We start from the raw sequence: 17,565 nt of genomic DNA, 5'->3' as shown, positions 1-17,565 counted from the left end.
TCAAAAGTGATTTTTAAATTAATTGCAAACACAAACTGTTTTTTGCCAAAATTATTTCTTTGAAAAATACTTTTCAAAATAACTTGATTTTAGAAACTTAGCCAAACAGACTGTTAGCTCCAACATCTTATATAAGTATGTTTAAGATTGCAAAAATTAAAGGATGTTTTGATTTATTATATAAATCGCCAGATTCAGTAGTACTACTTACTTTCTTAAATTTTATGTCAAGTTAAATTAAAATAGGTAAATTCAATTAGAGAAAGAGGTATTGTTATACCCGGTAAATTTTATGTCAATAAAAAATACTTGACTGTTATAAAGAGGTGTTGTTATACATGGATATTATAGAGAGTTCTGAAAAATATTACTTCCTCTTTTTCCTTTTGTGTGATTAGACAAGATATTTAGAAAATAAACGAACTCTGTTATAACTTTTTCTTACTTTTCAAGTAAGATTTTAAAATACATATATAGAAAAGGTTTGGATGTTACTCTTACCTGAAAATTTGCAACTTGCTACTAAAAAAAATAAATTGGGGTAGTCTAACTTATTTTTTTGGGCTTATAAGTTGTTTTCAGCTTATTAGCTGCTTTAAATAAACTAAGTCAAATGGGCCAATTATTTTTTTAAGTTTATTTTAAGTACAAAATGACTTTAAGCTGACCAGCCAAACAATAAAAAAAATTAAAAACAACTTATAATCAACTTATAAGCCATCCAAACGCGCTCTTAAAATGGTGTGACAAAAGTCACTCTAAAGAACGTGATTGAGGGGGGCCTTTACCAAAAAGAAGGAACATCAATTGAGTAAATTCCAAACAATAAAGTAAAAAACTAAAAGTTGAAAAAAAAAAAAACTAATAAATTAAAAGGAAAAAAAGGACGAAAAGGGTTATGTTCGAAAGAACAAACCTGACATGGGGCCACATGATAATGTATAAAATTTGAATTATCTCATTCTCTTTAATATTTACCATTTATCTCATTTTATTATAATTTTTTAAATAATAATAATATTTGAGCCAATTTACACGCACTTCGACAATCTCAACGAAAAACTTCTCAATAATGAATCATAGTTGTGAAAAAAAAGTACTCAAAAGAAAACAAACAAGAGAAGTGAGTATTCATAATTCATGATAACATGTTTCAAGTGGAAGGCTTAATGTTCCAAAGAATATACTAATTCAAACGGCAATATCATGAGTTCCAATTGCACTCGAGTGTGATAAAAAATAGTACTAATGTAAATTCTTTGAATCACCTCAAGTTTTGGTAGTTTTGGTAGGCAGAGCTATCCAATACTTAAATATGTTATTCTATCCGTCTCAATTTATATGATAATAAGAATGACACCTTTGTATATTTAGTAAAGACTCAACTGCAAATTTATCTTTAATGAAATAATTTTTAGCTACACAAATTTTTATAGTTTGTCTTAGATGACAAGTTTCAAATTTTTTCTTTATTTCTTAAACTTCATGTCAAGTCAAACACTTTCACACAAAATGAGATGGAAGGAGTTGTAATTACTAGATTATGTAAACGAGGTACACACAAGTTTGTTTGGATACCACCAATATTGACAATTTAAAAAATTTCTTTACTACTACTCTTTCCGTCTCAAAATATTTGTCGTTTTATTTACCCAAGATAAGATTAAGTAACTTTTTTCCATTTTACCCTTGCATTAATTAGCAATATTTAAAAATTCTTTCTGTTGATGGAGTAGATATTTATTGACTGAGAGATTACATAAAATATGTTAATAGGATAAAATAGTCAAAATGCAACTTTTATAAATACTTTCTTAATGGGTGTGTAAATGAAAAATGTGATAAATATTTTACACGAGATAAACACTTAGATTATATCTTGTATTAATTTACATAATGATACAATTGGAAAACCAACTTGTCCCATAACCTTATGTGCCCAATACCACTACTTCAAATTATTACAATCCTCTTATGTGCCTCTTTGTCTTGTCACATTTTTACCCTACCAAAGTACACACTTTCACTTTTTTTTTTTATCTTCTGTTCTGTTTTGTATCATAGACTTAACAGTGCAAAACAAATTTTGTTAGATTCCCTTTGTTTTGTTGTTATATTCTTTATTTTCTTCTCCTTTTCACAATCTTTCATTAGATTTGACCATTAGCAACAACAAATTAAAACAAACCAAAACCATAGTATTTTTCATTAAAATCTTTCTCCTTTCTTCATAAAACTTAAACCCCACTTCACCTTTTAATTCCAAAATCTAGGGTTTTTTTTTTTATTTATTTAATTTTTATTTTTAACTCAATAAATCAAGATTCAAAATTTTACTCCTTTGTTGGTCTTTTTTTCCTTCTTCCTATTTTTCCCAACTAGGGTTTTATCTCTTACTTTTTTTTTTTTTAACCTTCATTTGGGGGTAATTTTTTTGTTGTATTTGATTTTGGGGTTTCTTGTTTTTTACTTGTTGGTATGTTAATTTTGAAGTTGTGGGGTTCTTGATGGAGTTTGAGAGGTTTAGAGTGAAAAAAGATTGAGTCTTGATGTTGTAACAGCAAAAAAAAAAAAAAAAAAAAAGAATTGTGAAAAATGATTGCTGAAAAACCAACTTGGATTAGACATGAGGGTATGCAAATTTTCTCTATTGATATTCAACCTGGTGGACTTAGGTTTGCTACTGGTGGTGGTGATCATAAGGTAATGACTTTTTCAATTTTTACCAGTTTAGTATATATATAATTTAATGTATGTATGTTCTTGTTTTTGTCTGGCTTTATTACATTTAGCTCTGTTTATATAAGTTTGGTGTAGAAATTAGTTAATCATTTTGGGACCTGGAGTAATAGTTTTAAATAGTTGATGGACTTTTTTAGTTGGTCATGGATTCTGGAACCTGAACAATTGAAGTTGGTAACTAAATTCAGTTCATGTTTAATGGAGTACTAACAAGAAGTTGTTTCTTTGGAAGTTGAAAGGTTATTTTGGGCTTTTCATAGTGAAATGAAGTTGGGATTGTGATGAAGATTCTAGAGTGGTGGTGGTTGTGTGTGTGTGTGTGGGGGGGGGGGGGGGGAGTTTAAAGCTAAGTTTTTCCTCGTAAGAAATGTTATTGTGCGAAAGGTTTCTGGATTAGTTACTTAACAGGGAAAATGTGCAAAACTATTAAAACATCTAGCTTTCGGTATCACTTCTGATACGTGTTAAGGTATTTCTCGATTCTGTTTTGTTTTATTATCTTAACCTACATTTCTTATTAGAGTGAAAAAGCTTTTATCTTGATTCTTGATACTTATCTATGTTTTCTGTATATTGCAGTTTACTCTTACTAATATAGTAGAGTCAAACCTCTCTGTAACAACGTCGTTTGTTCCGATATTTTTTGGCCGCTATAGTGAATTGTTTTTGTAGAAAACACATAATATAACATAACATAAAAGATTGGTGGAATAAAGAACATTGTTGTTATAGTGAAATGTTGTTATGGAGGATGACTGTTATAGAGAGTACTTTGCATTATGTGCATTTAACGTGTCTTCAGGTTCGGATATGGAACATGAAATGTGTGGGTAGGGACTTGGAAGCAGATGAGTCTATACCAAAACTTCTTGCGACACTACGCGATCATTTTGGGTCGGTGAACTGTGTTAGATGGGCAAAACATGGTCGATATGTTGCTTCTGGCTCTGATGATCAGGTGATTTTAGTCCATGAGAGGAAGCCTGGCTCGGGAACTACAGAGTTTGGCAGTGGAGAGCCCCCTGATGTAGAGAATTGGAAAGTTACCATGACATTGAGAGGACACACGGCAGATGTGGTAATGAGACTGATCTTATATTCTGATTAACTAATTTGCTTTGTCTGCAAATCATATTATATTTTGACAAACCTCTTTCTTAATCTCCTGTTTTTTGCTCTCAATTTGATAGCAACATTTGAATCTAGGGGCGGCAAAATTGGCCCATAAAAACATGACCCGCCCAAGTTCGGGCTGGTCATTGACCCGCCATTTATTAGCTCAAGCCATTTCATCCCATCAAAATTTGGGTTGATATGTAGCGGCCCAAATTGACCCATGAGAAATCTTGTCAAATATTCTATTTTTTTTTTTTATTTGATATGTTTTATATAGCCATAATAAAGAAACAAAATAGTTCTATTAGATACTAAAGAATTACAAAGAAGAACAAACAAAGAAATTAAAACTTAGTAAGAATTGGGCGGGTTGGGTTATGACCCACTTTTTAGCCCATTTCAGCCCGAGTAACTTTTGGTCGGTTCAATAACCTGCCCATTGATTAACTCACTCCATTTTGTCCTGCTCAAATTCAGCTCAACCATTTTGTCCGTTTGACATCCCTATCTGAAACTATGTCATTCAGTGGACCTTGAAATCATTTGAAGTCATATTTGATTCTGAATAGATGCCTATATTGTCTAACCAATAGGTGTTCCTCTTTCCATGTTTAAAGTAGGTGGATCTAAATTGGTCTCCAGACGATTCGACATTGGCAAGTGGTAGTCTGGACAACACCATCCATATCTGGAATATGAGCAATGGTATATGCACTGCTGTTCTAAGGGGTCATTCTAGTCTTGTTAAAGGTGTCACTTGGGATCCGATTGGTTCATTTATAGCTAGTCAATCAGATGATAAGACTGTCATCATTTGGCGAACAAGTGACTGGAGCCTTGCTCATAGAACTGAAGGTCACTGGGCAAAATCTGTGAGTTCGTATATTATCTTAAAAAAAAATCCTTTCTTTTTTACTGAAGTCTATATCCTTACAAGTTTGTCTATATTTTTTCAGCTTGGGTCGACCTTCTTTAGGCGGCTAGGATGGTCACCGTGTGGACACTATGTAACTACTACTCATGGTTTTCAAAAGCCTAGGCATTCTGCTCCTGTTCTGGAGAGAGGGGAATGGTCTGCCACTTTTGACTTCTTAGGACACAATGCTCCTATTATTGTTGTTAAGTTTAATCATTCTATGTTTCGGAGGAATTCAACTAATGCTCAGGAAGGGAAAAATGCTTCTGTTGGGTGGTCAAATGGTTCTTCAAAAAATGGAGGAAAAGAGTCCCAACCCTACAATGTTATTGCCATAGGAAGTCAAGATCGCACTATAACTGTGTGGACTACAGCAAGTCCACGCCCTCTTTTTGTTGCTAAACATTTCTTTTCTCAAAGTGTTGTGGATTTATCATGGTAAGTTACCTCATAGCATCATAAACATCGTCTTTTCACAACAGTGAAGGCATTTACCATCTTTTTTTAATTAACTGTGGTGTCGGGGCCAGCTTACGCGCACCTCGACTAACTCCACAGGATACCTGCTACCTCCCACCAACAACAGATACCAGGTAACTCTATCCATCATGGCTAGGACAAATGGGAAGAAATCACTTAGTGTTTTTGTCTCTGCTGGGATTTGAACCTGAGACATCATGGTTCTCAACCCACTTCATTGACCACTAGGCCCCACACCCTTGAGTGCTGTGAAGGCATTTTCCATCTTGAATTTTCTTTATACTTTTTTGGCCTTCTTTCAGGATATGATTTTCTCTGTGCAGGAGCCCCGATGGATATTCACTGTTTGCTTGTTCTTTGGATGGAAGTGTAGCCACTTTCCATTTTGATGGAAATGAACTAGGTCATCGGCTATCTGATACTGAATTAGAGGAGTTGAAGAAAAGCCGCTATGGTGATGTTAGGGGTCAACAAGCAAATTTAGCTGAAAGTCCAGCGCAACTGTTGCTTGAAGCAGCAGCTGCAAAGCAAACGCCAAGCAAAAAACAAGCTACGGAAAATCCTACACAAGTTCAAGCAACATCAAAATCTTCTGTTGATTTGGTTAGTGTGGTGAAGGTTCCCAAACCACAATCTGATAATAATGGGAAAAAGGCTGAAGGAGTTAAGAGTGATAGTTTAAATAAACCCGCAGCTTCTACGCAGGTGTCGAGTCCCGTGAAGCAAAGAGAGTACAGACGGCCCGATGGTCGAAAGAGGATAATTCCAGAAGCAGTTGGAAACATCTCTGGAATTGCTCAATCTCCTGTCGTTGAATTCCCCAATATGACAGTGGATCAGAGGAAAGATGAGAAAGGTATGGTACTGTCTGATGCGAGTGTTAGAGAAGGATTTGTGAGGAAAACAGTTAATGTTGCTGACCAAAAGGAGCGATCGGGTGTAACTGCTCGAGCTACAATAAGTGAGAGCCTCGTTATCGAGAGGGTCCCACCTTCTGCAGGCAAAGACGGAAGCATCAGTATAGAACAGATGGGAATTGTCAAAGATACAGCTCATTTAGGTACTGGTGGTACTCTTTTAATTAGGGTTTTTGATAATAAAGAAGGGGAGGATACTGGTCCAATTTGCTTAGAGGCTCAACCTCGAGAGCAAGCTGCTAATGATATTTTCGGGGCAGGAAATTCATTTGTAATGAAAGAAACTGAGATACTTTGTACAAGGGGTAGTCAAACTCTCTGGTCTGACCGGATTTCTGGAAAAGTAACTGTTTTGGCTGGAAATGCAAACTTTTGGGCTGTGGGATGTGAAGATGGCTGCGTCCAGGTGAGTTTCAAAAAGTTTTGAACTGATACATTATACTGTTTTTCCGAAAAGTATCTTAGATATTGATTAGTTGGATAAAAGGCATTGCCTTTGTGCTTTTCTTTTCTTCCTCCCTGGGTGTTGTGCATGTTAATTGGCCTGTGCATGCTTGAATATTGTGGTTCACATTTGTTGATCTAAAATTTTGTCCTCCAAAGCCTTAACCTGCATTTTTTCTGCTTGTAGAAGAGAGAAAAAGGTTTTTTATTTCTCTACAGTCTACCCTTCTTTTCGTTATTGTCTGTTGCAACTCGTCATATGGCAATGGAGTTTTCTCCTCGTCTCAGAAAGCTTTTGAAAACTTGTGTTCTTACTTCTTAAACATGCCTAACATTTGTGTGGCTATAAAAGCTTGTCAATAGCTTTGTGAGGCTCAAGGTTGATTTAAGGAGAAAGTCACATTAAATTACAGATCCCAATATTTCTCTGTGCTGCTAAAGTTTCGCCTATTTGCTTGCTAACTTCAAATATTCTTCCAATAGTATAATATGTTCTTATTCTCATCTTTGCTTGTATGAAGATCTATACGAAATGTGGACGACGTGCCATGCCGACCATGATGATGGGATCTGGTGCAGTATTTGTTGATTGTGATGAATCTTGGAAGTTTTTGCTTGTCACAAGGAAAGGGTCATTATATCTTTGGGATCTATTCAACCGGAAGTGTCTCCTTCAAGACTCGTTAGCGTCCCTTATGAATTCAGATCTCAAGGTGAATGCTGGTGAGTTATAATAGTCCAATGATTAAATTTATGTGTCTTCTAGCAGAGAATTGTGTTCTTTCCTTTTTAAGCATTCTCACAGAGAACTGTGTTGAGAATTGTGTTCTTTCCTTTTTAAGCATTCTCGCAGAGAACTGTGTTCTTCCTCTTTTAAGGATCATCCTGAAGAAGTTGGATGCACTCAAAAGTTCGAGGGGGTATTACTTTGCTCCATAGAAACTGACAATTATCCTATTATGGGTACTGGTGGGAGTACTCTCCCTCCAGTCCAAAATAATTGATGTCAAAAGTTGATCCAAAATAATTGATGTTTCACAAATCCAAGAAGGTATATAGTTCTTTTTCCCAAATTTGCCCTGGACATATTCATAATTCAATGTACAAATTTAATGATGATTATGTCAACCTAAAAAGAAAAGAGAATCATAATTAAGGGTATCTTAGTCAAAACCCCTCTTAAATTAAGGAGTAAGTGAATTCCTTAATTCATAGGCCCAAGCCTAAAACATCTATTTTGTACTGGAGGGAGTATTTCACTGCATAAGAGCTGCAGTCGCTTTTTAGTTTATTAAATCCAACCCAACATATGCCCACTGTCTTAACTGCCTTCCGTTTGTTATAACTTCTTCTTCACTTGTTAACAGGCTCAATCAAAGTGATATCAGCAAAATTATCAAAATCTGGTTTTCCTCTTGTTGTCCTGGTCACACGGCATGCATATCTCTTCGATATGAGCCTCATGTGCTGGCTGAGGGTGGCAGATGATTGTTTTCCAGCTTCGAATTTTTCAAGCTCCTGGAGTTCGGGTTCATTGCATGGTGGTGAGCTAGGGGCATTGCAGGTGGATGTTAGGAAGTTCCTGGCCAGAAGACCCGGGTGGAGCAGGTCAATTATGCATTTTCTTTCATGTTGGTTTGTCTGAACTTGTCATCCACATTATTTTGTCACTAGCCCTCAAAACATTTTCTACTTTATTTTTGAAATCTTCATTAGTTCCTCTTAGATATTCCTTAGTAGAATATCCCAAGAGATGTTGAGTGTTTAGTCTGTACAACAACGACATGCCCAGTGTGATCCCACAAGTGGGGTCTGGGGAGGGTGGGGTATACATACCTTACCCCTGTCCTTTGTGCTGTAGAGAGGCTGTTTCCGGTATACCCTCGGCTCAAGAAAATTGTTTTTCTGAACAAGTTTGAAAAATACAAGAATAAAGAAGTTATGGTAAAAATATCGAAGAAAAAAAATATTGACAGCAAAAATAGTAAAGATTACCAAAGTAACAGAAACAATGGTAGTACTAAAATGTTGCTAGTGGTAGAGTAACTTTTGCTGTTTGAATAACTGTACAATTGGCATTTGTGTGCAAGTTTCTTGCCTAGTTTTATTTAGGCACTCTCTTTTACTGAAGTTTGTGCAAAGTAAAATTTTAACTTTTCTTTGTTATATATCTGCAGAGTCACTGATGATGGGGTACAAACACGTGCTCATTTGGAGGCTCAGTTGGCTTCTGCTCTTGCTTTGAAGTCTCCTAGTGAATATCGTCAATGCCTTTTATCCTACGTTCGCTTTTTAGCAAGGTCTGTTGTCTAGTTCGGTTCATGCAACACTATTTCCTTATTAGTCCGTTCCAAAAGAATGACATATTTCTATATTTGGAAACGTCTAACTACAAACAAATACTAAATAAATAGAAAAGGAGGTATAATCCAATTTTAATGAGACTTTCAAAATGAGAAACTTTTATAGCCATAAAATGTTATGGAATGTTTAAGACCACAAGAAGTCTTTTTTTAACTTAAACTCCGTTCTGAGTCAAGTTGCTGTTAAAGTTGCTGCCATGTGACCAGGAGGTCACGGGTTCAAGCCGTGGAAACAGCCTCTTGCAGAAATGCAGGGTAAGGCTGCGTACAATAGACCCTTGTGGTCCGGCCCTTCTCCGGACCCCGGGCATAGCGGGAGCTTAGTGCACCGGGCTGCCCTTTCCGTGTTGAGTCAAACTATGTCACATTAATTGAAACATAGGGAATATCTAATTTAATGCATTGGTTGATGTTGGAAACTTCACCTTCAAAGTTTAATGTCTATGTTTTAACTTGGTGTATTGATTAAGTTGAGAGTTGCAAATTGAATTTTTAGTGCTAGATGGAGGACAGTTGGGTTATGTAGGCAGCTTTTGAGTTTGTAGAAATTGTTTTGCCTCCACATTTGGTTGGGTTTAGTTTGGAGAAATCAATAGTTCCAGTTCAAGAAATATTAGTTCTAAGAACCGAATTACTACATGGTGAATGGTCCTATGTTTATATTTTTGAAAACTCATGGTTTAATTTGTTCTGTTATATGTAAGTTCCTATGTTTAACCAATCAAAAAGAAATTCCTATGTATATTTGTGTAATTTAATTTTACTGTTAGTTCTTTCATAGTGGAGTTACGTTTAAAGAAACAGTCTTGTTTGACTTTTAAGGATTTTGTTTTCTGGCATTAGTATATCTGGGGTCTACATGTGTTTCGACTAGTGTACAGTTGTTTTAGTTGGTTTTTGTTGAGTTTTCATTCTTTAGTATCAAAATAACACACAATTGCTCTTTAAATGCAGAGAGGCAGATGAGTCACGCTTGAGAGAAGTTTGCGAGAACTTTCTTGGGCCTCCCACAGGGATGGCTGAGGCTGCGTCTTCCGAGTCAAATAGACCTGCTTGGGATCCGTGTGTACTTGTAAGGGCTTTTCACTCTTCGCTTTTTAGTATTTCTTTTAGGGGATGAGCCTAACTGTGGCCCAACTCTAACAATATCTCCATATATCTGTTATTGGCTTTGCAAATGAGCATGACGGCCATTTTGCCCCATTCTCTCTGATCACTTCTCGGTCCATCACTACCGAGGAAAGAAGGGTGATATTTATATTTGCCTAGTAAATATCTTCTGTGAAGTGTTTATTACATCATTTCCGTTTTGGTTAACTGATTGTAAATAGCTGCTAAGTTTTAAACGCTGAGAAGCATTTTAAGTATTGAAACTGATTTTATAAATAAATAGTTACGTGTTTGGTAAAAAAGTTATAAATTTAAAAGTATATAAGTAAGCAGTAGGTATGTTTGGTAAAAAGTTATAACTACCTCCCACCAACACATGTACTGGGTAGCGAGATATCTTCAAATATATTTGGATCATGTATTGAAAAAAATAACATGACATCACATTGGAATTATGCATGCGGTATTACTACTTTTTGCAATGTCCATCTTTTTCTCCACATCTGACGAACTATTCAATCTTCCTGAACAGCTCAAGCTAGAAAGTAGTACATAAACTATCGAGGGAGTATTAAATTGTTAATATCTTCCTTGAAACCATGTCAATCTTTTTGGAGCAGCTCATTGTCGGAAGTAGGTCACATAAAATGAGACTGATGAACTTCTGAGCTTTATCTGTAGAAAACAAAAGACCAACTGCAGTTTACTGTTTTAATATCACATCTCATTTTCTTGCCACCATGTTCATGCAGCATCTTGTTGATATAATATACCTTAGCGATGTTCTTATCCCATTGCATATGTCACTTATTCATGTTTTTGCTCATACCTGCTGGTTTTATTTTCTCAATCCAAATGAAAGCCAAGTATTTAGAGATTAGTCTCCATGTTCAGTTACATAAATTAGTTTTCTTATTAAGTTTTATATCCCAACTATTTCAGGGTATGAAAAAGCACAGACTCCTGAGAGAAGACATACTTCCAGCAATTGCATCAAATAGGAAAGTACAACGGCTGCTCAATGAGTTCATGGATCTCCTCTCAGAGTATGAGATACCCGACACAAATCTTGAACCGAACAATGTCACAACCACCACATCAACCGAAATAAATCTCGAACCAGCTAATGTTGCAACCACTACATCTGTTCCAGCTACAGATAAAATGGATACTGACCCAACACCTTCCACTACTGTAAATGACCGAGAGGATCTGGCTCCTCCTGCAGTACAATCAACTGATCATGTTGAGTCTTCTACACCATCCAAAGATCCAATGGACTCCGTTCAACAAGAAACTGATGAAGCCAAATCTGTACCGCCTCCAATAACAGATCAAATGAATTTGGATTCACCTGTATCAGTTGAATCGGAACAAATCCCGTCAGCAAAGGAGAAGGTTTCATGATAATCTATGTTTTCATAGATTAGACGTGATGGTCTACTTAAAGTACTGCTGATCTCACTACAACCGATGCTGTGGACTGTAAAAAGATCTTCCACATGCAGTTTCCTGGCTGTAAAAAATGTCTTGGTGGATGCACCTAGAAGGCGCCCAAGGTATGTAACATGATAGGATTTTTGTTATTTTAAACCAAGTACTTTTGGAGTTTGATTTTTGTGTGACCCTAGATTACCTTTTCATTTTGTTCTGTTGTCATCGTTCTGAATATAGTTTTTGTATGAAGTAAAGGTATATGTACTCTCCCCAGTGAAGACATTAATTGAGATCTTTGAGCATTCACAGTCTAATTTTGAACAGCAGTTATCAGAAAATTGTAATGAGTACTTTATTGAGCATAACAAGATTGCCATTTGAGCATATTTGTTAATATCAATCTCACAATTCTTCCAAAGATTGTGTGTGATGAATAAAGTAGGTGAAATATGCTTTGTCATGTCTCTTTAAATGAACACTTCAACTACATGAATGAACATACACAGAGAGAGAGAGAGAGAGAGAGAGAGAGAGAGAGAGATACATACCTATATATTCTGAGGCTGAAGTCAAACCTCTATATAAAGGCGTCATTTGTCCTCCTTTTTTTTTTTTTTTTTGGCGCTTCTATAGCGAAATGCTGTTAAAAAGAACATGTTATATACCATAACATCAAAATCGGTTTCAAAAATAACTTGGTTGTCAATGAAATGTTGTTAGAGGATGACTGTTATAGAGAGGTCCGACTATATATGTATTGCTATCTTTGTACAATATCTCAATTTGCCTTGCCTACTGAAGTGGTTATATTTCTGACATGGTTACAAGTAGTAGCAACTATCTGTATGTTGTGGATCCTATAAAATACCTGCATCTTCGCATGTAAATATATTTTAGTTAGATAACTTATATCTGCATAATCAGCTGAAGTTAATGTAGATACGTTACTCCCCTGGATCAAAAAGAGTGTCCACTTAGCCATTTGCACATCCCGTAAGAAAATACTAACTCCTAGATAAAAATAGGTAATTTGACTAAAACTGTTCCTAATTAAATAAGTATTGAGATTTGATCACATAACACTTAATAGTGACAGATCTGAAAAAATAAGGTTAATTCTTTTTTGATTTGATAAGTGGAGATTCTTTTAGATAAAAAAAAAAGAGGCTAAGTGGACACTCTTTTTGATCCGAATGTATATATCAGTTTATATTGCCACAACCACCACCCCGGCCCCCGCCCAACCCTCCTCCCCGCTTTTCCATGGCTTAGTTCAAGTGGCAAAGGCGACTTGTGACTTAGGTCACAGGTTTGGGCGCTGCACCACGGGAGCTAATCCTCGTATGTAAGTAGAGAAGGGTAGAGGGTGGGACACATTTTAATAGCTTGTTTATCTAGTTGATTCTGATGTTTTAATTATTCCATCTACAACGAAACTAAGATCTTCTATCTCAAACTTATTTCGAAGAATCAAACATTCTCTGAAAGCACTTAGTGTTCGAATAATATTTAAATCATCGTTATTTTTATTGTATAAAAGCAAAATATCTTGCCTGTTTCAAAATGAATATATATAAAAGCTTAAAATAAAATAAAATCGGTGTACCTATTAGTGCCATTTCTCTTCTTTTTTCCCATGAATACTCATCCTTATCACACTGATTTGACTCAAAATTTCAAGTGAATTTAACACTGTTGACTCTGTCAATTCAATTTATTTTCTGCTAGTCACATATATTTATATATTCTTTGGTAGAGTTTAGTTCAAGATCCTAATGAGTTTGATCTCATAAGTACTTACCACCTTCAACTTGTCCCCGATTGTCAATTATACACTTAAACTTTGCGGGTTGTATTATTCCCTTGTTCTTATTCGAAGTGTATTTATTATCACCCTGAGATGCCACATGCAAACACTTCTTGTGATAATTTTTTTTTTTTGCGCTCTGTCACCGTTTTATCTTTATAGTGGTTTTTGTTGTGTAAGGGAGTTAAAAATACAGAGTCCGGAGCCAAAATGGCTTGTTTTTTGAGCTAATAGCCCGAAATAGGCTGCCTTTTTTTTTTTTTTTTTACCACAATGGGTATTTCGTTGGATAACCAACGAAATATCCACACAACATTGTTCCGGTGTCGAACTAATAAGTTGCATTTCGCTGCACTTGTAGCGAAATGTAATAATTTTTTATTTTTTTTTGCATTTCGTTGGTATATCAACGAAATAGTATATTTTTTTTTGTATTTCGTTTATTAAAAAATGAAATATGATTTTTTTTTATTTCGTTCATATAAAAACCGAAATTGGAATTTTGTTTTTTGCATTTCGTTGGTATATCAACGAAATAGTATTTGTTTTTTGTATTTCGTTCATCTAAAAACGAAATTGAAAAATATATATATATATATATTTGCATTTCGTTGGTAGATCAACGAAATACGATAAAATATATATATATATATATATATTTTATTTTATTATTTTTTATTTTTTTTTGTATTTCGTTGATATACCAACGAAATAGGAAATTATAATTATTTTTTTTGCCATTTCATGTATTAAAAAACGAAATAGGATAATTTTTTTTTTTTGTATTTTTGTATTTCGTTTATATAAAAAAAATAGGAAAATCATTTTATTTTCATTTCGTTTATATAAAAACGAAATAGGAATATATATATATATTTTTATTGGCTATACCCGTTATAGTCCACGTTATACCCGTTATATATATTCCTATTTCGTTTTTATATAAACGAAATGAAAATAAAATTATTTTCCTATTTTTTTTATATAAACGAAATGCAAAAATACAAAAAAAAAATTATCCTATTTCGTTTTTTATACACGAAATGCAAAAAAAAATAAAAAAAAAATATAATTTCCTATTTCGTTGGTATATCAACGAAATACAAAATAAAATTAAAATATATATTTTATCCTATTTCGTTGATCTACCAACGAAATGCAAATATATATATATATATTCCAATTTCGTTTTTAGCTGAACGAAATAAAAAATAAAATTCATATTTTGTTTTTTAATAAATGAAATACAAAAAAAAATATACTATTTCGTTAATATACCAATGAAATGCAAAAAAAAAAAAATCCAATTTCGTTTTTATATGAACGAAATAAAAAAAAATCATATTTCGTTTTTTAATAAACGAAATACAAAAAAAAACAAAAATTGTTACATTTCGCTACAAGTGTAGCGAAATGAACTTATTAGTTCGGCACCGGAACAGTATTGTGTGGGTATTTCGTTGGTTATCCAACGAAATACCCATTGTGATACAAAAAAAAAAAAGGCAGCCTATTTGGGGCTATTAGCTCAAAAAACAAGTCATTTTGACTCCGGACTCTAAAAATACATTTCGGCAATTGGAACCTTGCAAAATTTTAAGTTGTATATGCTGCTTTAAGCTGGACAATTAGGGACAAGTTGGAGGTGATAAAATATGCGTGTGTATTACCAAGATGATTTTGAAAAGTATTATACTCGATATGCAATTATCATTGAAAGTCTGATATGTAAATATACCGGTCCGGTAGGTCGGTCGCCCTCTAGCCAGTGACTTACTCTTTCACTTTCATTTCGAAATTCGGCTTGCTCCCGGCAACATTATCAAGACGAATTATCTTAATGGAATAATCTGAAAATTGTGCTCACATGTATTAATCGTGCATATATTCTTGCAAAGTCCAAATTGTTATTATCTAAAATATGTGAAAAGAATTGCCAGCGACAGCTAAACAGTCAATTTTCTTTGAAATTAGAACATTCAATTCATGAAAATTCATTAAATAGGAGGACCTTCTGGAAATTAAATGAATGTCTATTTGACTTTCTTATTTATACCATTAATACTCTGCCAATTACACTTCGAATTTACTATTACCATGAGTTTTTCTTGTGTAACTCAAACGACAAAGAGATCTACTATAGATTTATAATTGGGGCCCACATAACAGTAGTGTTTTTTCTTTTTCGTTTTGGAATTATGTCTGTATGGACTGCTATAAATGTCAAATTATGAATTGGGTGTTGGAAAATTCACAAAAACCGGTCATATTGATTTTTGGTGTGAGATGATTATGAAAAAGTTACTTTTTTATGACAAAATAAAGGAGATGTTTGGACGTAAATTTTATACCCTTTGTTTTCAGTTTTTCTTTCCAAATGGTTGACTATATATTAGATTGATTTTTCCATTTACTTTCTGGAAGATAGAGTTTTTCAAGTTTGAAAAATTAGTCAATTTTTTTTTCCAGTAACAAAACCTTTCAAGTAAAATGCATGTACAAAATGTGCATTAGTTCTAATCACCGTGTAAGCCCTATACAGAGGACACACGTGCTACAATGGTCGGAACAATGTATGGCTATGTCGCGCTCACCCAAAAACTCGTCGATAGGCCCGGTTCGAAGAACAAGCATGAAAACCATTCATTCATAGCAAAAAAAGTGTTCAGTCACTCGCATTTGAAAAGGCAAGCGGGGCTTTCTATACACAACTTCAACTTAACTTTAATAATTTTCTTTTTTCAATTTTCAATAAAGTTTAAACCCAAACGCCGACGAAGACATAACTTCAATAATTGAATAACGTTTGAGTAATAAACTCAATAATTCTTGCTAGCATATCTTGGAAGGCACAAGTTATTGAATTTTTTAACGTTTGAGTAATAAACTCAATCATTCTTGCTAGCATTTTATCTTGGAAGGCACAAGTTATTGAATTTTCTATAAGAAGAAGAATAGAAGGCACAAGTTATTGAATTTTCTATAAGAAGAAGAATAGTAAAATGTCTCCTTCGAGTATTTATTAAGTGTCTATGGGCAACCGACAACAACCATGCTAAATAAATACCATTAATTATAAAGGGCCCTAATAGGGTGATTCATCTTTATACTATTTAAGTATTTATGGGCGCATGGATATATATATATATATATGCTATGTTCAAAACACGATTGATATAACATTGTAATTTGTGCTCCGTATCTAAAACTTTATTATATTAGTGTTTGCTAAGAATACAAAGTCTGGACTTTTTTTTTTTATATATTGCTTGATTTTGTCAATATGGGATATTATGTTCAAAACACGATTAATATAACATTGTAGTTTGTGCTCCGTATTTAAAACTTTATTATATTAGTGTTTGCTACGAATACGCATGGTGTTTAATATGGGGCCCACAATTATTTTCACATTTATTAGAGTAAGGAAAAAATAAAAAAATAATTAAATTCTATCTTATTTTAATATATAAGTATTTTAAGTATGTTACTGTACAATAATTTCATTTGCTCCCACTAATGGGTTGATACGCATGTGGCAATGAGTCTATCATTATTGATTTAATTGTTTTATTTTCTAAGCATTTGTTTATTAACATTGCTTGTTTTATTAATATGGGATTCACTTTTGTTTTAATATTGCTTGATTCTATTAATATGGGGTGCACTTTTTGTTTTCTGTGAGTTTGGACGTGGCGGGTTCCACTTTTTTTTCTTCCTTTTTTTTATTCCTTGGTGCTATTTAGTATGGGGCCCGCCCTTTTTTTAAGGGACAACGGGCGATGAAGCATGGGTCTAAACCCATGCTTTATATAGTTACTTCTTTTTTTATTTTTTATTTTTTATATTGTTTGGTGTTGTTTAATATGGGGCCCACCCTTTTGGACATTATTAGTTTGTACTATTTTTATGCATATAATATATATATATACACTATGTTCAAAACACGATTGATATAACATTGTAATTTGTGCTCCGTATCTAAAACTTTATTATATTAGTGTTTACTAAAAATACAAAGTCTGCACTTTTTTTTTGACATTATTTTTTTTTTTAATATGTGATTCATTTTTTTTTATATTGCTTGATTTTGTCAATATGGGATACTATGTTCTAAACACGATTAATATAACATTGTAGTTTGTGCTCCGTATTTAAAACTTTATTATATTAGTGTTTGCTGCGAATATGCACGGTGTTTAATATGGGGCCCACAATTTTTTTTTAACATTG

General features: G+C 33.8%; 1 protein-coding gene across 2 annotated transcripts; it reads left to right on the top strand.

The window, feature by feature from the left end:
• The first annotated feature begins 2,027 nt into the window (after nt 1–2,027).
• LOC132600574 (protein HIRA) lies at nt 2,028–11,863 on the top strand. 2 transcript variants are annotated; one of them, XM_060313835.1, is made up of 10 exons: nt 2,028–2,703; nt 3,545–3,820; nt 4,479–4,730; nt 4,815–5,212; nt 5,578–6,577; nt 7,137–7,338; nt 7,983–8,223; nt 8,793–8,915; nt 9,933–10,050; nt 11,031–11,863. In XM_060313835.1, the coding sequence occupies exons 1-10, from the start codon at nt 2,596–2,598 to the stop codon at nt 11,493–11,495; spliced, it is 3,183 nt and encodes a 1,060-aa protein (XP_060169818.1). In that variant the 5' UTR covers nt 2,028–2,595; the 3' UTR covers nt 11,496–11,863. The 2 variants fall into 2 exon arrangements, with proteins under 2 accessions (XP_060169818.1, XP_060169819.1); XM_060313836.1 differs by lacking the exon at nt 2,028–2,703 and having other exon boundaries at nt 3,682–3,820; nt 4,476–4,730.
• The last annotated feature ends 5,702 nt before the right edge of the window (nt 11,864–17,565 follow it).

Source organism: Lycium barbarum, chromosome 6, assembly GCF_019175385.1.
Source record: "Lycium barbarum isolate Lr01 chromosome 6, ASM1917538v2, whole genome shotgun sequence".
NCBI lineage: Eukaryota > Viridiplantae > Streptophyta > Magnoliopsida > Solanales > Solanaceae > Lycium > Lycium barbarum.
The sequence above is the reverse complement of the archived record's forward strand: the minus strand, read 5'-3'. Positions and strand labels throughout refer to the sequence as shown.